General features: G+C 37.2%; 1 protein-coding gene across 1 annotated transcript in view; it reads left to right on the top strand.

Moving 5' to 3' along the window:
- Positions 1–24,414, top strand: part of MAGI2 (membrane associated guanylate kinase, WW and PDZ domain containing 2) — a 307,050-nt gene that overhangs the window by 70,520 nt on the left and 212,116 nt on the right. The window contains exon 5 of the mRNA XM_026067739.1: positions 1,604–1,683. Coding sequence (XP_025923524.1) covers positions 1,604–1,683 — 80 coding nt within the window. The remainder of the gene's footprint in view (positions 1–1,603; positions 1,684–24,414) is intronic.

Below are 24,414 nucleotides of genomic sequence, written 5' to 3'. Positions count from 1 at the left end.
TCTCAGTTAGTTAATTTAAAGCTAGCTCAAGTATGTCTGCACAAGCTGCAGTTAAGCTGTGACTGCAGTATAAAAATACACCCTACAGGAGACCACAGGCAGCAGAATCTTCAGAGAAAGCATCTTAGTTACATTTACAATCAAGCACAGGCTTAAGGCATCGTTTCAAATTTACCTTACCTTTAGCTTCTCATTCTTCACGCTCTGCAAATATAACCACCCTCTTAAAGTAGGTGAAGGTTTAATTTATCCTCTCCACCTGTCATGAATGGTGTTTTAGAGTAGAATATGTTTAAAATGGGAATTTAAATGGAATTTAAATTTTTCATTTTAGTTGCCACTTTATCAGTACCTAACTCATATCTGCCTTTTTTCCATCCAAAGTATGTATGAAAGATCTAATGTTGTGACAATAATGCTGGGAAGCAGTTAGTATCATTCACATTCCAGAGATGGAGAAATCAAGGCAGAGAGGAAGTTAGCTCCAAGGACTAAACAGGGAATCAAGGTGGGAGAAGGACCTGGCTTTGTGAATTTCTTCATTCCTAGTGGAACTTCATCCCTGTTTTCATATACCTCATACTAATGTTTATAACAAAGGTCTTAAGCACACTTTAAAACGACACAGCAAATTAATAATAATCTAAATAATTCAGTACTGTTTAAATTGCATGGAATGAGTGTTCTCTTAGGATGTAACGGATAAATAAAACATGGGCTAGAATGGGCTGTGAATGATGGTATTGTAAGAAAGGCATTTCAAAAATAAAGGAGTAAGGATCGCATCCCTTTCTATTGCATAGTCTTCCTTTTTTAACATGATTAAAAAAATGGCTCCAAATTCAAAAGCTTCTGAGAAAGGTAAACATTGAAAAAGTCTGTTTTTAAGTCTCATTAGCTGTTCTAAGTACCAGTTCATTCGGCAAAATATTCTCCTAGAAAACAGTTTGTGCTAGTTCAAGGCTATTTCATGGCTGATTCCTCAAAGATCTATTCTGAGTATAGAAAGAAGCCACATGATTCATTCAGCTTGTGCATATCTATTTTATCTTGATAGAAGAATTATATATGGAATAGATAAAGGTTTGTTAAACAAAGTATCATTAATCACTCTGTCCAGAAATGTAGACTTTCCAGGAGCATGCTGTAATTTGCATCATTTTTTAATGCCTTGCCAGTGCTGCTGGTAAGAAATCACAAACCTGTATTTATAAAAAGGACAGGTTTAAGACAAAAATAATTCTATCTGAAAACTGTGAGAATGGTACAGAATCCTGTCGCCTGCACTCGTTCAGCGGGAGAACACTGTATTTGTAATAAATTCCTTTTGCTCTGGATGAGTTCTGCATTTTCAATGAGGTTAACTTGGCAACATTCTAGTTGATTTTAATAAAAATAGCTGCTTTGAGGACAGGGAGCTGAGGTTGCCAAATTTACAGCTGCCTTGCACAATTACTCTTACACCTCCTTCAGGGCTACTTAGAACCAGTAAGCAAATTAAGTGTATCGATTGCAATTTTGTTGGACTAACCCTTTTTTCTTAAGGAATAAACTTGATTCCTTTCAGTATGTGTCTGCTCAGAGTGATCTCTTTTCTTTTCAGCCATAACACAAAGACAACATCATGGCTGGATCCACGACTTGCGAAAAAGGCTAAACCTCCAGAAGAGTGCAAAGAAAATGGTAGGTTATTAAGTTTTTGTTGCTGCTCGGAAGGGATTTGGCTTTGTGTGTGTGTGTGTGTCTCGATTCGTACAGAAATAAGGCTTTCGGGGGAATGATGAAAGGTGTTTAATTGCTGCTTTGGTTAGAAGCCATAAGTGATACCAGTTCTCAGTGTGCCATGTGTTTCTGCTTTTTATTCTGCTTTCTGATGCTATCCAAAGCTGAGGATCACAAGTGCGTTTTCTGCCTGTTGTGTTTGTGACTCCTGGACTGACCCTCTCCCTCATCTCCTACAGAGAACTTTGGTCTGCAGAACAGAATCCCTTTGCAGATTCTGAGCTTTAATCTACAGGCGATTCAATGCATAAGGGAAACTAGCAGCACCGTGGGAATATGAATATTGTTTGATTTGTATTTAAAGGTACAGTGCTATGCTATTTAGTAGCCAATTTAAACAAAACAGCGTCTGATAAAACAGGGCGTGGGAGGGAGAAAATAGATCAGTGTGTGCCAGAGTTCAAGACCAGAGTCGGGGGGCACTGCATTGTTAATGGTTTAAAAAATGAAAATGTAAATAGTGTTGGAGATGCAAAAGGGAATTGTAGTTGTTATGCAGCAGAGATGAGTGAATATAGATAGCATCAAACTGTCTTATGTGCACTCATTATGATTTTCATATTTTCTCTAGTAAAGTTCCAGTAATCAAAATCATTTTGTAAAATCACATCAAAGATGTATTGTAAAAAATCTTTTCTGTGGAGGTTTATTTAATTGTTTTATAGTTCAGTGTTAGCTCAATTAGCCAGTTAAGAAGTAATGATTTATAAAGATTGCTACTTGTTTTATTATTGTGTGATATAGGGGATTAAACACATGCATGCATTAATTCAAAGCATTTTAAAACATTTTAAATGTATTAATAGATTTCATGCAGTGCATCTGATGTATTTTAAAATTTCCAAAATGCATGAGATTGGTTAATGTAAATATTATTAACAGAAAGACAACTCAGTGCTATTCTGGACTGATAAAAAAGGTCACTGAGGAGTTTCTAGGTATATAAACTGTAGAATCAATGGTTTAGTATGGAACATTCCTGTTTTTTATGAACGGCTTCATTTTTAAAGACTCCTGTATTCCAAAAATCCCTTCCTTATTTCAGCCGTAGTTCTGACGTTCTCTTCTGACATCAGAAAATTCATGTCTGAATGATTTTGTGATGTTTATTCCAGCACTGACAACACTAGCTCCCAGAGTAAATTCTACAATGAATACAACAGAAGTATTACTGACACAGAACAAGGGCACAGGAGTTTTGCATTATAAATCTCTCACGTTACTTACATGGAGCTGTATCTTTGCTTGCTCCCTAAGGAATACTAGTGTAAAAAGCAAAGGAAAAAATCCCTCAATATCTATCAAGCAACACATCACAGACGTAGTTACATGAAGTTAATGTGGATTGCTTTTTTTTTCTGTTAGCAGTTGTATACTGAGATCACAGCAAATATTGAAATATTTTTAAAAATACAGAAAAAAATAATAAATGAAGATGAGTGTGTTAACAGAACAGTATTATTTTGCAGTTATTTAACTACTGAATTAGTGAATCACTATAGTATGCTAGATCATATTGTTCTTTTAAGAGTTGCTTAGCTCATTAATGCAAAGCACTTGAAATGAAGCATAAAAGACTTTAGGGAGAGATCTTTTATTCTTAAAAAGATTGTTGTTGTAACATTCTGTTTTCCTAAAGTTGTTCAATAATTTCTGGGTTTTTTCTTTTAAAAATTCAATACTTGTAAAGGCTCCTCAAAATGGCTAATTAGCCTAAAAATGTCAGTACAGCAAGCTATTGTGGTCCAGCACTAAAGAGTTTGTTATAAAACACAGAGATTTGGAATTTTCTTTTAGATTTAATGTATTAATTTCACACCCATTTCATCTATGGCTTGGTAGATGTTTTTTATGCCAAACGTCTTTTCTGTTACACTTTATGATTTATTATGGCACATTTTTCCTCAGAGATAAAAAAAAATTTAGAAAGTCGTCAGTGCTTAGATAGGAAATGATGCTTACCTTGCTTCTGTATTGCTATCTATATACTTTGTGCTTTTCATTAACACTCATTTCTTAACATTTGAAATTTTTACTGATTCACTGAGATATATTATAATGTCCTTACCACCTATCAGATTCTGTAATCTGTTTTTCATTTTGAACAACTGAACTTTCATGTTCTCCTTTCAGTGCAAATCCTGCCAAATCTTCTTCCTTCATTGCCACCGGCAAAGAAGGCACCAGCAGACAGTTTCCACCAGAGACAGTCCCCGAGCAGCGTACAGTATTGGAGTCCAGACGTTCTGGGCTAGCAGTATAGAGGGCCCCCTCCACTGCAGGCATTTCCACTCTTTCACTTTCAGCTCTTCAGTGCTCCTTTGCCAAATACTAATTCTCCATTTTCCTTGGTTTCTGTATCTACAAATCCCAGTGCTTGCTTGTTGCTCTTTACAAAATCTGGAACCAGCCTTCCAGCACATCCCTCCTCTTGGAACAAATTTTCACATGTCTTTTCCAAGAGACTAACAAGCTCTACCAAGTCAAGCATTCTTTGCTCCATGCTGTGGACACTTTCTCTTTTCCTTTAATGACACCCCCCTTCAAGCCCCATTTGTAGGTTAGGAGATTTTAAGGGCTGGTTTTTATTTCTGTCTCTGTCATGGACCTGCTGTGTGACTTTCAACAAATTACTTTGACTTTCCGTCTGTCAGATCTACTTAGATTGTAGTTCTTTGAAGAAAGAACTGCCTTACTGTCTGTTTGTGTGGTGCTTTTCTCAGTTTCATAATAGTAATAAGCAGAAATAGCTGGCAATTCTTCAATAAGAACTAGAATTTTTTACACATTTCAAGAAAAACTTGACTTTATTAAAAATACTTTGTTTTTCTCTCCTAAAAATATGAGTAAAATATTTGGGTTAGTCTGAATTGGAATACTTCTTTTAAATGGTTCCTAAAAATTTAGTTTTCACTTCAAAATTGATTAACCAGTTTTTATCTGTAGAGCGATGCCCTACAAAAGTTGTGGTTCTGCCCCCTCTGTTTCTGTGAGAAGACCTTTTCCCTGATTACTACATTTACTATAATGTTCTTATAACATAGCAGACTCATAGGGTTTGTGTGGTTGCAAGTATATTATGTGAGTGATCTGCTAACAGAGTGTCAGAGTATGGAAAAAAAATTACTGATTACTAAATAGAAAAATGTAGTTTAATATTGAAAAGCAGTTCAGTCTAAATGAAATTAAATATCTCAGTTTTGAGAGCATTCCTTTTTTGATTAAAAAAAGTAATAATGAAATTTTTCAATTTCTTGAATCCATTTTAGGAGAATTTACATTCTGGAGAAAAGTGAACATTTACTTCTTAATCCAATTTTAGGGTTAAACAGCTGTTGAAATGTTGAAATTTCCTGGGATCAGAAATGTCAAATTTCACTTACCTCATTACTAATCCATCCTAATCAGTAGTCTCCATCACTAGTCTTCAACACTCTTAGCCTTCCTTTCCTTTTGAATGTCAATCTCGTTTTTCCTATGTCTTAGTTTTCAAAAACAAGTATGCTTAAAAACATTAATAAATCTTTGATTTCACCTAGCATTCATCCATCTTTCCATCCTCTATACCCACCAACTTGATTGCCAAATATAGGTGTCTATCCACGGTGAGATGAATTACCTTTAGACTTCATTGACCATGCATACCAGGTCCACTTTGACAGTAAGCAGGGCATAGCTATCTGGTTCACATGTAAACACCAGGACATACACTGCTACATGTAGTAATGAATCTTGAATTGAACCCCACATCACTGTCTCTTTTCCCCATTCCTGTTGTCACAGGTGGTATCTTTGGATGAGCTCCCTGGCAAGTACAGCTTCAGCTCTCATCTTCATGCCAGTGACACACATCTACCCTTCTCCTCTTCATCTTTTTCTCCTAGATGAACCCCTTGTTTCATTCTGTGTCTGACATCTCCCAGTGAACCATCTTCAGTCCTCCATGTTTCCCCAATTCCCTTTCATTATTAACAATACTTTCAACTTCCATATACCTTTAGCCTGCCAATTCAGGGCATTTATTGCTTCTCCCTTTTCTGTTTCATCTAGCCAGCAGAATTCTCTCTCTGTCCTTTGCATGGTACTGCATGGTTCTCATGAATTCAGGATTTCCTTCCCTTTCGTTCTTTGAAACTGCTGTCATCATCTTGAGCCGTCCTCTCTCTGAACATCTCAATTTCTTAGAAAAAGGAAAGCTATAGATTTATTGCTATAACTGAAATTTTAAATATATATAGAGAGAAATAAATCAATAGTATGATCCTTGTCAGCAAAGCTCAGAACACAGTTGTTAAATTCAGAATCATAAGGGTGATTACAGGTTAGGTTATCTGTAATCTCAAGGATATAAGTATCTTAGGAAAGCAATAATCTTTCACAATAGTGAATAGGCCCAATTTTCCTTATTATATGCTTAAACTTTATGTAGTGCATTTTTAGCTGGACATGTCTCCTGTGAGACACAGGAGCACCTTTATTCATTTCATGTTCAGTTTGGAGATCTGTATTAAATGGTTCTGGTCTTATGAATGCATTAGCATTTTAAACCTCTTTTAGTGCTGGAAAATGAGTCTTTATCAAAACTTCACCAGTTAACATAAAAGCCCTGTTCACATTCCTGGTGTAAGATACTGCTTCACCATTTTTGCAATGCCCCTGTTTTAATACTAGAAATGACTGAAGTCCAGCAACTGTTCTGCAGTCACGATTCTTCTTTTTTCTCCTTGTTTCTTCTCCTTTAATCATGTAACTCTGGTAGAAAGCAGTAAGTTCCAGTAAGTTTATATGGACACATTTCCACAAATGCAAACAGGAATCCAAAACAAGTATTTTCTCGAACATCACCAGACTTCATTAAAAGCAATAGCTTTCAATAATATCATTAATCTATTTGACAGCTGGCACAAAAGAAATAAAATCTAGGACTGTCTTTCTAATTTTACTTATATTTAATACGTTTTGAATTTCTTGTCAAGAGTTGCAAACCAATTAATGAACTGTTCCATTAATCTATTCTAACTTCAGCTGTCAATGAATAAATCCTATACAAAAGGATCCTGTAGATTTATGTTGTAATATTACTGTATCGTAAAATGTATTCAACCTGCTGTACTGCTTTAAAAAACAAAATTGATAAAGTCGTAATTTAAAATTCACTGTTCTTTTTCATATTTGCTGTCATATCCTTCTCTTCTCCCTTTGAGTTGATTATTTATATGGAATAAAAATAAATAATGAAATTAAAGAATAAATATTTGTCATTAGCAGTAATCTGCATGATTCCTATTTCATGTTGAGCATTTTAAAAATCTCACTTTTTGTATTTGGAACTGTTTTGTTTTAATAAGAAATAGTTTTCCTTTTCACTTGTAAATATTTTGTAAGTAAACATTTAAAACCAGAGTAATAGATGGTCCCCAAACTGAACTGCTTAGTTTCCTGTTTTAATTCATACTGAATATCTATCAATTTTTTTCTACATAAAGTAAATGTGACACAGACTGCTTTATCATTTTTCAGCACTTTTAACCATACTTCTCCTTTTTATTTCTAATTTACAATGTCTTTTTGATCATTTCAGTCAAGATCAAACTCTAGAATATTTATCTGTATACACCTGCTTCCCTTTAGTGAGTGCAGCCTGCTCTATAGTTAAAAGTATACATAAGCTTATTCAAAATTGCAACTTAAAGTAAATCACAAGCATCATAAATAATTTGTTTAATGTAATCATTGTTTACCTGATTCTTCACTATTCTGTACTAAAATATGCATATCATCTCTTCCCATTTTTGTTTTAGAGATGCATTTGGGCATACAGGCCTGACATACTGGTTTTATAGGTAAAGCCTTACTTCTTGAACTCCTAATATATATTTTCACTGAAAACCACGTAGTGAGCTTTTATGATGGGTATTGGTTATGTGTGGCAATGCCCACTAGTGACAATTTGTTGTAGTCAACTACTAGTCTGCAAATCGTTTTCATTTGGCTCAAGTGATAGCAGCCTTAAGTTTGAAACTGAATCTTTCTGCAGCATATGGCACAAAGGGTTGGGGGCTTTTTTTGGTTGAATGGGCTGATTCTGTATCAGAGATTTACACAGGTCCTTCCGTATTTTATTGTAAAGAATGTATTCTTTGGATAAATCTTCCTTTTAAACTAACTTCTCTGATGCAGCAGCCTCCTGGTTGGAGGGAGACCAAAGGAGGAAGAGAGCTGGGAGGTGGATGGAGCAGTGCTATCTATGGGTAGAGGAGGACATGAAATGAGGAGGAAGTGCCCTACACTGTGGAGTAGACAAAGTATTACCAGGCCATCTTGCAACTCCAAATCAAGCCCTTGTTTCTGTTGAATGAATGAATCCCAGTATGAACTGGGAGAGAAGGCTATCTTTTGTTCTTTGTTTAAAGAGCTGTGTGACCCTGAACACTGTGTCTCTTAAATGGAATTCTGCTCATTGCTTCTCACAATTTTTTTCTCTCTGTGCCTTGTAAAAGGCTGCTTTTTTCCGTTGGTTCTGCAAACTTCCCTACGGACCCTCTGGTACTTTCCATCAGAAAGCCTGAGCAGCAGCTGAGCTATGGGACTAGGATATGATCCCACATCTTTAGCACACTGTGATCTACTTAGTTTTAGACTTTGGTTTATGAGGCTCTTTTCAGGTGCCCATCTCTTTCTGTGGGTGAATGTGATACAAATTCTATCACAAAAAAGAATGATTATATTGTGCCAAAGAAAGGGGCACAATATAACTTGTGTTAATCGGCTTGTGCAGGGTAGACAGGTACCTGCTGAGTAGGAGCTTTGCTGCTGCAGGAGCACCTATAGGGCATCTTCCCCTTCACAACTGCTGATTTTCACAAAACATATAAGAATTTATTTATCTTTGAGACATCATTGTCTCAGCTAAATTTAGTTAAAGAACCCATAAAGTTCATTTCTCCAGGAAACCAAAGTAAAAAGAGATATCAGCTTCGGAAAAATAGTTTTTACTTGATCAAAATAAGAACTCCTAAAATTGTACAAGTCATGATTAATATCTAATGATAAGTGCTAGTTACATTATATATTAAATGGTACCATTTGCTCCATTATAGTCAAGGGTCTACCAGCATTACTATTTTAATCCCTGTTTCCAGGGAATTATATTAGCTATTGGAAGTATGTTGAGGAGACTCTCTTTTTTAAACTTTGTACTAGCATAGCTTAATTTTTTTCTTCAAACATTGCAATGTTGTTGGCTATTAAATAGGTCACAGGAAAAAATAATGCTTTTATATGACATAAGACATGACTTATGACTATAGAAAGAGACATTCGCTTATGTTATTAGCAGTTCATATATGTGTTTTTTTCAGGCAAGCTGTCTTGGAAAATTTTAGCATTCATGTTAATTTATGACATATGACTAAGCCACAGATGTCAGGATTCCTAAATAAAGGCCTCAGAGGTGTCTGTGTCTAATATAGCTTTCAGTCAGTAGTCTGTGGCAGCCGTGCAATTCACAAAAAGTTGGTGTTGTCCTGCATGGTGTCATCTTTTATTATTGCCATTGGTTACAGCAGATAAGAAACATCTACCACATTAAAAGAACTTTCTGTCCATCCATCTGTCTGTCTGTCTCACTTGAAATTTCAGAAATATTTAATGTTCATTTAACTCTTCTTCACTGAAGCCATTTGAGAATTGGAGTCTAAATACTAGTTAATATTTTCCATGAAAAAAAGAAATGTCATGTGTTCAACATGAACATATTAAGTGATTGCAAATGGGACAGGAAGCGCAGTGCGCAGTCATGATGGATGGGAAATGACCAAGGAGGTATTCTCTCTATGAAAGAAAAAGCAAGGAATTTCCCATCATAGATGATGTGGGCACCTACAAGCTACTTGCTGCAACATCTCGTATGTGGTGACCAGGTCCCTGAAACAGAATCCAGATCCCCTGTTAGGAATATATTTGTGTGTAGAGAGCCAGGCATAGAATGACGAGCCAGAAAGGCTGCGCCCTGAAGAGGGAGACAGCTAAAGACACAAAAGTGGAAATGTTACGATCCCAAGCTTGTGTCTCCAGAGTTTAGTGAAATATTCAAGGCTCTGAAGTATCACCTCCACCTATTTAAGAGCCAGAGCCTAGCATCCTCTGCATCCTCTCTTGAAGATGAGGCTGATACAGGTTTCTCAAAAAAATGAGTGTTGATCTTTTATTTTAAAACACAACAATTTTCTGCATTATAGCCTAGGACAGAGGCTATCTAGTAAGTGGGAAAAATATGTTCTGTCACCTCCTCTGCCTGATGGGGTGCAGAATATAATGTCACATTAATCAATCTGGAGAGAAAGTATGAGAGCAACATAGAGCACAAACTTGTCCCTAGACATTTAAAACCATCTCCTCTGGGATGGTTTGAGTTGCCGTGCCAAGGACTGTTTCTTTCTCCAAGGGCAGGTAAGCAATGCTTACAGAGTTCAACTGAGAGTGCCAGGCACACATGACTAATTTTGCTGCAAACTTTTGTTACAGCTCTGTAAACAGTTTTCAGTTCAGACATCAAACCCCTTCCTCTTCCAGGCCTGAGTCACTTCTGAGTAGGGACTGCCCATCACGTACTCTTGCCTGGTGGCTTTGTGATATGAACAAATGACAAGGAATTAGGAAGTGGGTTGACAGACTACCAAATTCATTTTCAGTTGTGACTTAAATCCAGGTGTTTCCAAATGATAAGAATATTGCACCTTTAAACCACAGAGTTTTACTTAGAACTGTACTTTGCAGTTTACTAACACTATTTTAAAATAGTATTTAACACCTTCCATTTGTAATGGAGCTGACATTGCTTGTAATAAAATTGATCACAATGAATTTTTCTGGCATTTAAGTACATATTAAGTACATGCTTTTTTCAGCTTGCAATTTCAATTTCAGATTAATTAAACAATAACAATATTTCTTGAAAAGTAATGATCATTTGAAGGGCATTTTGGGCTGGCAATTCCAGCTGGACATTAATTGACCAAAAATCCTCTGTGCCAAAATCACAGTGATGATAACAGAAACAAGAACTGTGGCATCTCATTAGTGTTTCTTCCTGGGAGTTAAGAAGATACTTCTCTGGATGTACTGGTTGCAGGGATGCAGGTTATAGAGTAACTCTCCTTCCCCTGCAGCAACTTCCTCTTCCTTGAGTGCCATTGAGGACAAAACAGCTGTCCACACGAGCACACCCTGCCTGTCGATGTCTTGGGGCCAGCCCTGGGCGACCTGATGGTGCCCCCCTGGGGGAACCCCAGGGTGCACACTGGGTTTCCTTCCAGCGCACTTAGCGGTATGACTGACAGGTCCTTCAAGCTGTAATGGACTATTAAGTATTACTTTGCTTTCAGAACCATTACAGTTTCTCACAATCTCAGACATACAAATCCCTGTAGAGTACTAACCTTTATCTTAAATACAGCTGATAATTGCAAGGACTAGAATGAATAAAAGTAAGGTAAAATGTGTATTTTCCCTGATTGTTTAGTTATCACTTGACTGTCTTGCAGTATATAGCTCTCTGCTCACCTGCATAGTGTGTTTAAATGGTGAGATCCCCAGGACCCAGAGGCATCCGGTGGCGGCACACTGACACAGTGCACAGGCTGGAAGGAAGCTGCAGCTTGCTCTGCTTGGATGCCTGAGCTATACAGATATTGTCAGCCTGGTATCAACTCTTCCAGAGATCTAAGGATTTTAAAGGTTGCTAAATTCAGGCTGAGGAAGCTACTAACTTGTCCAGTTGTCCTTGATGTAGGCTACCAAAACAAATCACTTCAAGATTCAGAGCTCTTTATGAACTGGGGTCATGTAAACACTCCCTTCACGTGGCTGCAAAAGTTATTTGTTTGTAAAATGCTCTGAGATTCTCTGCTGAAAAAGTTCATAGAGATATGAAGTATTATTTTTGGTACACAGTTCTTTAAGGTTTAAGCATTTAGTATAGCATTTATAATAAACATCCATTCTAAGGAATGCATCATGTTCATCAGTGATGTAAATATGATGAACAATAACTTTGATTGTTATTTTGTAAAACTTTTGCAAAATATAATTTAATTTCAGAATAAAATAAACACGTTCACCAGTGACTGACCCCAGAACAGAATCAGCACTGAAGTTGCATGCAAGTGTAGTTTAAACTACACTGCAACTAAAACATGGTCCAAGGCTAAATGATCACCACAAAATCATTATTATAGATAGAGTTTTCCACTGGCCTGCTGCTGGAGGTCCTCACATCCAGTTTCTGATAGCATCCCTTTTTCATTTTGCTGCCAAGTTAACTGGCTAAGCTTAAGTAGTTTTCAGCTGGAATGTGTAATGAAATTTAGAAAGGGGTGGGGAGGGATTTTTTTAAACTCATCAAGAGAAACGGACAGAGTTTTGACAATTCACATTTTTAATGAACTATAAATTGGTTTCCACTCACCCCTGAAGCAAATAGCAAAATTCTCACTGACTTCATGCGGTTGATTTTTGCCACTAAAATACAAGCATCCTGTGGTAGAAGAATACAAGTGGCCTTAAAATATTCCTACACAGACCATTTAAAGGAATGCTCCAATGCAGAAAACAGTGAAAGAAAATTGTTTCACATAGAAAAGAATTCATAACATATTTAGCCATGATCATACCCAGGCCTATATGCAAATAAAGAACAAAAGGTTGAAATTCCTTCTGAAATAATATTTAATCATGAGTAAAAATCAAAGTAGGTGATTTTTAATCCTATTCTCTCTATATCCTTAATCCTTCAATCCTTGACTTCTAAATGGCAATGAAACGTGATAGGCTTAACAAAGGAGATTTGTGGGATTATGTTCATTACAATATGTCCAGTTGCCCTCGTTTTTGTTATTTCTCTTCCCTCTGGCTTTTTTATGAAAGCTCTTATTTTTAACAGGGATCATTAATAAAAAAGGAATGCAAGCTTCTCCTTTTGAAAAATTAATCTTCAAAATGGTCTCATTTTGAATTGCATCCAGAAGGTCAGGAATCTCATCAAAGTCTAGAAATAAAAAACAATTTGGTGTTCTTTGTTGGAGAGTTTGCCTGGTTGTACTGCCCTGCCAATCATTTCAAAGCATGTTGCTACCAGGTAAAAAGAAATATAATGACTTGCTAATATTTCTAGTAACATTCAGCATTTTACAGATACTTTTAAAAGTAGTTTTGTGTATTTTTTCAACATGCTTGAAATACATTGCATTTATATGCGTCTGAAGATGCATCCGAACTTCTCTGTATCCTAGCAGTTGGGTTTCACAAATGCCCAGCTACCTCAGGTGATCCATCACAGCGTATGTTTCTACCTGGTATTGAATGAATTCATTACACTTATCACTTCCTGGCTTCTATTTTTTTTATATTTTTGTAATATGCTTTAAAAGAGGTCTAAGCAATTTTGCTTTTGTGAGACCTGTGCTTTGATTCTAACCTAACCTCCATAAAGTGAGCTTTGGAGTCCTGGTAAAATAGAATTGGAAAAGCATGTCTGAGCACAGATGAACTCAGATGTCCTGTATTTAAGGTTTGTCAGGTAAGCAACACTATAAAAAGCCACTGTCTTTCATGAATAATACCTTTACACACACAGTGGCAGATAAGCAGTGTTTGTATGAGAGAAAGAAATATGGTAGTAGAGTGTTAAGCTTTTTGGGAAGTGAATCTGCCCAAGTGGGAAGACCACAGAGGTATTTAGGATATGCAGGATTGTGGCTGCTGCAGAACAAGGAGTTGGGGAGTGAAGAACTATATTTTCAGAATTTGTAGTGGAAGGCTTTGGAACAGAATAAGTGGCTATAAAGAGATCGAAGTATAAAAAGCAGAGATGCAGAGAATGTGATGCAGGTTATGTAAAAAGAGATTTGGATTTGTGATGTCTTAAAACATAGAGTTATTTCAGCATAGAAAGATAGAAAAAAATCTTTCTGGTTGTGAGAAAACCCCAAGCCTACTAAAGACAGGAATAAAGGATTTGTGGAGCAAATGGGCAGTATTCTGGAATCCAGATGGAAAAAATTAACCCTGCAAATGCAGTTTCATCTTAGGATTCTGACTGAGAGTTGTTTTTGGTAAATGTCAAATATCTAAATGTCATTAAATTCTACCAAATATAATCTGATCTTTAATCAAAATAATAATAATTTCTGATTACACCTTCTGGTGAAGTGTTATGTCTTTGTTGTCTATGCAACTGTAAAAATGAGAAAGCCATAAAAATGCAGAGGGATTCCAGATGAATGTAGTATTGTAAACAAATACAAATGCGCCATACTTACATATTTACATTTTTGCATATTTCTGTAGCCATTCTGGCAAGCTTCTGGTAACTTCTGTGGCAGGAAACTAGAAGGCCACCCAGGGGATTTCCACATACGAGGGAATATTACCCAGTTCTTTCATATCCATTAATTTCCTTAATCTGGCTACTTTGCAGAAGTAAGAATGCTCTACAACCATTAGTAGTTTTGAGGACATGCAATTTTGTAGAATTTTCAGTCACATCGTTATTTTTTTGGTGGATTTAATGGGAGCCATTACACTATTGCAAGTTGTAACCTCCATTAGTACTCATTAAAACTGGCATCTTTTCTTGTGGTCCACTTTGTTCAGACAGATGTGTCAATATATTTTTCTATTCAGTGAAACCATGAAAAATCCTCAGTCCTCTGTAGTCAGTTTCTGTGTTATGATATTTCCACTCACAAATTCTGTCCCCACCACAGTTTGATCTATTTTGCTTCTTCACAACTCAAAGAATATGACCGTATTTGGTAGCTATACATTAACACACAAGACATAGCACACTTTTGCTGTAGAACTGTTCTGATGAGTATACAAAAAAGAGACAGAAAGACCTTAAAATGTATGACTCCCAAGCTGTTAAAAGACATAATATCAAGTTCCTGTTCACTACAGAGGGAACTTTCAAAATTGTTTCATATTCTGTGCTTCATTCCTTTTGTATTTTTGTTTTTCAAATTCTTGAAGGATTTTATCACCTAAAAGTTTTTTTTCTCCATCATTCTGTTCTCATGGTTCCCTATGACCTATTGTTCAGCATATATTCTTATAGTGCCATATTTTACATCTATTGAGTTGTTTAGGTTATTCATTAAATGATGGTCTTAATTTTCAAGAAGTTAAATTACCTATTTGGATATCTATTTGCCTAGTGAAATGTTCATGTTAAGTAAAACAATATTCTCTTCACACAGCTTGTTGGAATTAGCATATTACTTTTAGTTTTAAAAATTTCCTAGTTATAGCTAGAATATATCTATTAGCATGAAGCTTTCTAGCAGTAAACTAAACAAGTAATGCTGGGTAGAAAACATAGTCCTAGTTATCTATTTCAGTAAATGGGATTGCATAAAGAATTTGTTAGGACAAATTTGAACTTTGGTGTTTTGTTGACTGAAATGGAATTGCATACCGAGTTAAATGAGAGTAGAATTAGGCCTCGTGAGGAGTAAAAGCAAACAATCTTTTTCCCCTAATCTTAATCCTTCCAGAAGAAAGTTATTATTTTAAGGAACTTTTCCTTCAATAAGGAGCTAAACTATTACAGCAATCTGGACTATCACCAGGTAGGCAAGAGCAGAATTAGATGATGTCTAATGTTGTGAATAAAGGAAGTTAATAGATACTGTTCAGAAAACCTGGCATCTCTAGCTCATTCTTAAACATCAGTAAGATTATGAATGACACTAATACAAGAGAAGAAGACAGTTGGGCAAGTTGGCTAGCAATTATATTGTTGCTAATATTTTTATGTTTATATTGAAAGACCCCTACAATTTTTTTGGAAGAAGCACAAACAGACTCTCCAGTAGTGAAAGGAGGCAGGGGACTGCTTCAAAACCCATTGCAAAGCTTCTGTTGAATTTCACTGAAGAGTTTTGGATTAGGTGGAAATATATGTCACCTGTAAGAAGGAAGTTTGCCTTTTTTAATGTAGGCTCCCACTATTGATTGACTTGAAGGGTTCCCTATTCAGATGAGGAATGTGCTTTGGGGGATTTGGTTTATGCAGCACTGAATATTGCTAATTATGTCTTCATGAATATTCTTTCCAGAGAGGATAATATGTATTCTGATGGCAGTGCAATCCACATTTAAAACTTTTATGCAAACAGTGTTTATTCTGGATTGTGCATGCATTTGTGATGATAAGTTTTCCTCCTCTCGCTTCTAATGGCTTTTGAATGACTGTGGCAGCGGTCACTGGTAATTAATGGTTGATGGGTGAATTGAATGTGTGCTAGCTTTCATCTCCTGATTATAGGGACACTTAAAAATCAAAACCAAAAAACACTCCCACATTTCTCTGCCAGCCATCATCTCTGAGATACTCTTCTGCTCATGTTTCCTTCATTTGTTCCTGAGATTCACAAAAATGTAATAACTTTTTCTCACTTTGGAATATTTTTTTCTAGTGACTAGATTGATAAAAGACCAGCTACGATATTTAGTGTGTTCAGGATAGTTTTTTGTTGCTTAGCTCTTCATATGAGAATGAAACATAATGGCAGATTCTTATTCCTTTCCTGAGATGGCAAATGTGCCCTGTTACTACCATAGTAATTAAGGTTAGGCATTGTTATTACAAATACAGCAGGCTGTGTTTCCATTTGAAAAATCAATATGAAAACTTTTTAAATGCTTGCCTGGGGGAAAGGAGGAGCTGATACTTATATAGTGTCCTGCTTTGCAGAACAAATACCTGTGTTGCCAAATGAAAATGTAACACATACATTACAAAGTTAATTGTGCCTTCTATTCCTGTTGCATGTGTAATATTATACAGAGATAATCAATTTGCACATATTTCAAAGTGTGTTCACAGTTATTAGTGTGGTCAATTTAATGCTTACTCTTCAGGCAAAAGTGAGGGCATGCTCATCTCATGTCCTATTAACCAAATCTAGCTACTTCTACCATTCTAAGCACCACAGCTTCTGAGCCATTGGTTCTCTGTTTTGCTATTCTGCTCACCTTATGTATGCATATCTCCCACTGATGTTGCTGTAGGGAACTATATAAGGAGAGCAGAATATCAAAATTCATTACTACCATGTGCAACCGAGAGGAGATGTTTGAACTGGGAATATTGCCCTTCAGCTTTTGTTGTTGTACCTTGCCCTTCATATGACTCAGTGCCCATCAGCTGAGATTTTGCACAGACTCGTGCTGAATTTGAGGCTGAAATAGTGCCACTATGGATTTGATCCTTCTGAAAATTAAGTCCCAGCTCTATTTTTTAAGGTTTATGTGTGGCCAGACACCAGTCCAGCTTTGCATACATTCATGCACACAGAATTTTGCAATACCCAGCAAAGCAAGATAAGCTTTTAAACTCATTGAAAGAATTGTCGATTTCTTCTTGGAGTTTCTTCTTTTATGTAATGTATTCCCATCACTATAAATCTTTGATTTTAATGTCAGAACTATATTTTTTCCACAAACTTTAAGCATTGCCATTGGGAATTTCTCATCAAAGGAGCTGAACTAAAAGGATACCTCTGCTCAGGTGTTCCTAGACTGCCTGGCTCATGCCATGTGGATTTTTGTCGTGCTGTTATGAGAGTCTCTGATGAGAGATGCCAAATTTTGGCCACTGTTAAAATTAAAATAACGTATGATTAACACTGAATTCAGATGAACATGGAGTGCCTACCTCTGCTTGGATTTTACAGAGTGTTGCTAGTATGATGGGATTTATCATAGTTTTAGGATGTATTTTTCTTTGTAAAATGTTCAGGCATAAAAGATGTTTTTTGAAAGACAGACAAAGCCTAATTGCTCAAAACTTAGGCACCAAAATCTATATAAAAGCATCTCTAAAAATTGCAGTTCTTTCAGACATAGTTAGTGATGATAGTTTTCATTGACTTCAGTCGCAGTCCTACAAAAAGTTTTATTACATATCTAGATGCCTAGATTGTCACAGGCAAAACAGTCTCGTCTCAGGGAATTTCACTTAATGTAATTTATTACCAATTAATATAAACTATTACTTACTGATTCAGGTATTGAGACACAAAGAAGACATAAACAATTAAACACTTAGGGAAACACCTTTCCGCTCCTTTCGCCAGGCTCAGCCTCAGTGCAGCCCTCTCCTCTCCTGCTCCTAGTCTCCCCCCTGGTTTTCGCCCTGGGGGACACTCAGGCCCCATCCCTTCGGCGAGGTGAGGGGTGGCACGGGAGGCTGGGGTCAGTGCCCAGAGGTTTCCTTCTGCCGCTCCTGGCTTCTTACTCTTTTCTTCAGCTGCTCCTGGCCTCTCACTTGTTTTCCCTGCCCTGACACGAGTCCCCAGCAGGCCACGGTCCCCACAGGGTGTCTTTGCCATGGCATGGGTCCCCTATAGGTCCCTTTAGGGGTTTCCCTGCCCTGGCATTGGTCCCCCACAGGCCACACACTCCCCTCAGAGGTGTTCCCGACCACATGCGGGTCCCCCATGGGCTGCTGTCCCCTCAGAGGTGTCCCTGACCCCACGTGAGTCCCCCACAGACTGCAGTCCCCTTGGGGCTGTCCCCGCTCCAGCGTGGGTTCCTCCACAGGCCGTGGTCACCTCAGAGGTATCCCTGATGCCACGTGGGTTGTCCATGGGCCATGGTCCCTCAGAGGCATGCCTCGTCCGGCACGGAGCATCTCCTCCATGAGTGTGCCTCCTGCCACGTCCCCAGCCATGGCCCTGCCACCTGCCTCCCCGCCTCATGTCTCCAGGCGCATCTCTTCACATTGCTCCTCACGTGTCCCCTCCTGAATCCCTGCCCCTGGCAGCTACCACCCTTTCTTAAATACACTTGAGCAGCGGCTCCACGTGCTCCTCTGAGTGCTTGCAGATTTGGTACGTGTTGGGCAGTTTTCATCCATTTCAGAGCTGGCTGGGGCTGGCACAGAGCTGTTTGTGGCCACCTCCTGCACAGAGCACCCCTACAGCCCCCTGCTACCGAAACCTTCCTCTTTATCCCCAATACACTAGATACAGAAGCCTTTTTGCTCTAAAAATATGTATGGCATTAACCAAAGGAAAAAAAAAAGAGGAAGAAATATCCATAGTTTTAATGCTGCTTCTATTTCTGGACAAATGAAACCTGTTGTTCATTCTGTTTTAGTAACGATTCAAATTATTTTATAAAACAATACATTACTAAGTGAATTAGAGTTCTAATACAGTGTTTTCTGTATTAGAATTAGAATTAGAATCAGAATTAGAATTAGAACTGTGGAGATTATTATGGTGATTCCATTGCTGAAAGTAAGTTGGGTTTTGTGCTGAACAAATTCCTACTTTGCACATAGTGAGGAGAACATGGTAAGAACATAAGGTTTGCTCTACTTGCTCAGAATAACTCTCCACCTAACCTGTATCCTGCCTCTAAGTATGCCTAGGAGCAGATGGTTAGGAAAAGACTACAAGAAACAAAGTGAGCATAATTTTCTCCCTCTCGCACCTTCCCCATTTCTATCTCTCAGCATTTTAAAGAATTCCTGAGTAGGAGACTGCCTGCGAATGCTTTATTTAACCATCCCTTGTGTTTCTCTTTAGGCCCGTTTAAACTTTCGTCTTTCACAACCTCCAGGGACAGTGAGTCCCACAATTCAATTATGTGCTCTGTGAAAAAAAAAAAATCCTCTTCTATGTTTTATATCTGCTTCTTGATAATTTCACTAGGCCATCATGGTTCTTTTATTATGGAAACACTAAATAATAAGTCCCCTTTCACTTTATCCCTCCCATCTATAATTGTATATACCATTATCTTGTCCCTTTTATGTGATCTCTGTCCAGCAGGAGAATCCTGATCCATTAGATCTCCCTTTGTAGACAAGCTCTTCCAAACCTCTGATCCCACTTGCTGCCCAGCTCTGCTTCTTTGCTAGTTCTGCTGTGTACTTTTCAGGTTGAATGATGAGAACTACACGCAATACTCAAGGTGTGAGTGCACTATTGGTGCACAATGGGGTTTTCTGTTCTATTCTCAATTCCTTTCCTAATAATTGCCAACGTTTTGTTTGCTTTCTGTTTGTTTTTTGAACACTTCTGAGCTTAAGCTGATGTCTTGAAGATTTTTTCCCTGAGCAGTAATAACTAATTTAAAGCCCATCATGATGTATGTGTGTGTATGCACAGTTACAGTTATTTTTCCCTATGTATTTTCCCATGCATTTCTTTGCATTTATGGAGATTAAAATTCATCTGCCATTTTATCACTCAGTGTTATGAGATTGTTCTTCAGCTTCTCACAGGCAGCTTTAATTTGATCGTCCCAAATAAGCTTGCAGAGCCTTTAATCAATTTCTCAGAATCAGGAAGGCAACTTCAGAATCATAGCATTGTAAAAAGGAATGTGTGGCAGTTTTTATTTACCTTAGTTTTATTTGATCCTTTTTGCATACTTTTATCCACAAGTGAAATAGACTAAAATCTTGCTAAAAGAGCCAGAAAGAGCGCTAATACAGTCATCTCATTTCAGAAACTGCAGTTTTAGGAAAGCAGGGGAACAGCAGCTCAGTTTAATTAGCTGAATTTAATTACTCCACAGAAGTGAAACCAGCTGGTCCAACTTAGCAATGTAAAAGTGGGATGGTGAAATCCAGAGCTGGTCACCACAGGCTCTTTATAGTTGTAGGTACCTCCAAAGGGTGTTTCATCTCACCCTTAGCTTTTACGCTCCATCAGGTGGATTTTCCTTCTGATGCCCCTGTCCTCCCTGTGGCCTGTAAAGGAAGTCAGTGGGGACTGACCCTGAGTTAGAATAACACTGAAGTAGGGGAGATGCTTCGGTCTTGGGAGTACGGGAAGGCTTTCCTGCGCAGAGGTCCTGAGACGTCTAACTGGCGGGGGCAGGGCATTGCCTGAGAAAAGGGACTTCGCTCCTGCAGGAGCTGCCAGCTTGGCCTGATGGAGAAGTAGCGAGCCGAGAGCTGTTTCCTTCCTTTTCTTTCGCAAGACACAACAAGCCTTTTACACTTGGCCTTTGTCTCTGCTCCCCTGCTGACTGCCCTGCAACCTCCTCTTGATGATGACGTGCTACTACAGAGCTCCTTAAGAGATGGACAACTGGCAAGTAAGTTAGGGAATAGCCTGTTTGCTTGACTTCATTGCCTTAAGAATATTCTCTGGAATCTATTAGGTGTCTTGTTTCTAAAGGCAATATGGTTATGCTGTGAATGAGCTTTATTTTCAGTACTGTGTTACTTGGCTTCAAGCATTGTAGAAAAAGAGGACATTTGTTAAAAATCTTATTTTTAATTAATGTTTCAGAAAACTTTCTATTCATCTAAGAATTTTTGAAGAACTTTAATAAAAAGATAAACTGGGCTAAATTTAAGATAATGTCATCCTCTTTAATATATTTTGAAATATGAAGCATTAATATTGTAACAACATTGAAAATGTTAAATTGTTCATTAAGATTAAAAATTTTAAGATTTATAGGAAATAAAATCTATAGCTTCAGAAGTTTTAGCTACTGTGTTATACCTCTAGAGTAAAATTCAGACTTAGCAGTGAGAAAAGAAACAAAAAAAAACCTTTGTATTAAAGGAACTTTTCGAGCAAGACTGCTAATGTTTAACTGCAACTTGGTGACCCACGTACAGGGTGCTTTTGGCTTATCAGGAGTATATAATACTCATAAACTTACATTTGTTTGTGATGTGAAAGCAATCACATTTTAGCAAAGCTCTCCTTTAGCTTAATAAACTGCAGGACACTGCATCTGGGAGTTTCTGAATAATTTATCTGAAGTAATGAGTATCATCATGTGATGCTGTATCAAAGCAACTGCTCAAGTGAAAGCCAGCTGGGTACAGCCGTTGTATATCAAATAGTTGCTTGAGTTGTCTCTCTGGAAAAATTAGAGAACATAATGAGGAAAATTAGAAAACCTGGGGAGCAGCCTCCATGGATAACTATTAGCAAGAAGTAATGAACTTCCACAGATTTCACGCTAATCAAATTATTTACAAAGATTGCTAGAGTTATAACAGAAATGCATGTCTACATACACCCACTGTTTATGCAACATGTACATACAAAGTATGAGATGAGTACTAGGTATACTTATTTTTGTTATGCCAGCTTTTTGAAATGCTAACAGTGTATTTATTTGCTCAGAATCTAAAAGGCACTCATTTAATGCTTGGCAGAAGCTTTTGGTGTGAGTTTCCCAAAAGGCTTTATTTAGTCTCAATAAAAGTAGATGCTTCAAAAACAAGATCCAGGAAAGGCTGACAAAACACATTTGCTAAGGGAAAATGCACGGATCTGTTAAGTATTAGACTGATGCTTTTATGAAGCATGTATATTTAAAGTACCATTTGTCCCTCACTCTGCACAATGCTGACTAGGAATGTAGAGCCATTAAGTGCAGAACTAGAGAGAAGTACAGAACTGGAGAGAACTGCCGAATTTTCAGGGGAGTCGATGGATGCTGCAGCTGGTCTGCATCTCTCAGGATCAAGTCCTGCTCTAAGCATTATAACAACTGCTTTTAATAGCCTGCCTCCTGTAAATCTACTGTATCTGAATGGTCTAACAATGAAGTCATTTACGACACCTTTTGGATCCACTAGTTAATAACACAAAAGTAATTTGATGATGTATTTGTATCGATGGCTTTTGTAGCTATAGTTAATTGCTTTTTCTTACAGACGTGGGGGAAATACTGCTTCATAAGCTTGTCATTAGCCTGGGGAAAAAGGGGCCATTGATCAGAGGCATGAATAGAATGGCTTGTTATCTAAATCGCCATTTGGGAACTCCCGAATGGACAAGGGCACAGCCTGTCTGATCTTAGCAAAGCTCTGCATTGCAGTGGGGAACTCCCCAAAAGATGTATTATCTTGAGATGTTGACCTTAAATCAAGACATGCACAGCCTTGTTGTTTGAAGGAAATAAAACAGAAGGCTTTTATTTTCAATAGCAGATTTGAAGTGTGTTAGTTCAAATCTGATCCAAAAATATATTAAAACCAAAGAGGTCTATAGCAATTTAGAGCAACAGGCACATTTCTTTGGCGTGTTTAGGTATATTTCTATAGTGCAGGTAAGCAAGAAAAGTATTCTACTAAGATATTTAAAATGTGAATATTGCAGCATTACCTCCTCGTCCAAACTCCCATGCAATAGAATAATGCTGCATAATGTTTGTCTAATTTTATATACTAACATAAAGCAATAACATTATTAAATTTTAAAAACAACCAGAAAAATAGGATGTAAATCTAACCAATGCTTTGGTTTCTTTTCATACAAAGATGTTTAAAAAATATGCTTTTTAAACTGATAGTACCCTCCAGCAGTCATTAAGAATGACAAAATGGAATATTTAATATGGCAAATTTAAAGAACTATTGTTATCCTATTTAAATTTCACTCTGCTAAGAATGTAATATAAACACAAGATGTGTACTGGAATGTTCTTGTCACCCATTGAATTTCTGTAGCCAGGTAACATCTTACTAAGGCAATAAATATTAATAAATTCCCTAACCTCAAATATTTGTGCAGAGGTGTGCATCATCAGTATATCAGTTTGTTTTCAAGTTAGTAGAGAAAGGTAAGATAAAAAATTAAATTCATAAAAACAATATACAGTATTTGCAGGGTGAAGGAAACATTTTATTCTTTTCTCTCTTTTTACTTTGTATGTCCTGAAAGTCAACTGAGCCAAAAAGAAAAGGACAGAACCCAGCTCTTTTACAAACTTTAATCTGACCTACAGATTTTGGACCACTACAGGAACACAGACACGTGTAGTGAGGCCCACAGTATTTTGATTTCATATGCTGTCAAATTTTTAATGATTATAGCTAAATTGCCAAATCTGTGATGAGAAAACAAATCTTTTATTTAATATTGTGAATCTCATCCATTTAACCCTTTAAGAGGTCTTACATCTGCTGGTTGTGAGTAGTAAGTACATTCTGACACCAAAACCTTCACTGAAATCCTCGAGTTTGGTTTGTAAGTTACTAGTCAGCGTACTTGGATATGGCACAATAAAGTCTTTTGAGAGAATACCTTAAAGGGAGCTCCAAACATATTGTCCTGAGAAACACAAAGCCTCTAACTCCAGTATTTACAGAAGATGAGACTGGTAAATGGTTCTGCAACACAATGCCTGTTTATTCTGAACAGAATTGCTGCAGCAGTTATCTTTAAGGATGATATCCTTTGCCTATTCTGTTATCCCCTCTATGCAGTTGATCCCACAGACAACATCTAGTACCACCCTTTTCCCCCTTATATCGGTGCTGTGAGCACGAGAAGTACTCTCTGCTTTCCACTCCCTCATGTGGCAAGGCTAAACACAGATAAAATTTAGTCTTTGCTGAGTACTGGAATTAATAGTGTTAAACACTTATCACCACTGGGTTGAAAATTGAGTTATTTATTATCAATAAGGATGCCATTCTGGAGTTCCGCTACAGTTAGCACTGAGCTACTTTCATTATAAAAATCAATTTCCTGGAGATGCCTATCTCCATTGGTTTAATATATACCAGATCGAAAGTTGGTATAGAAGTGCTGGTACTGATCCAAAGTAGAAATACTGACTGCTGAAGAGGAG

The sequence above is a fragment of the Apteryx rowi genome, unplaced genomic scaffold (genome assembly GCF_003343035.1).
Source record: "Apteryx rowi isolate R43461 unplaced genomic scaffold, aptRow1 scaffold_261, whole genome shotgun sequence".
NCBI lineage: Eukaryota > Metazoa > Chordata > Aves > Apterygiformes > Apterygidae > Apteryx > Apteryx rowi.
Note: the sequence above shows the minus strand (reverse complement) of the source record. Positions and strands in the feature narration are given on the sequence as shown.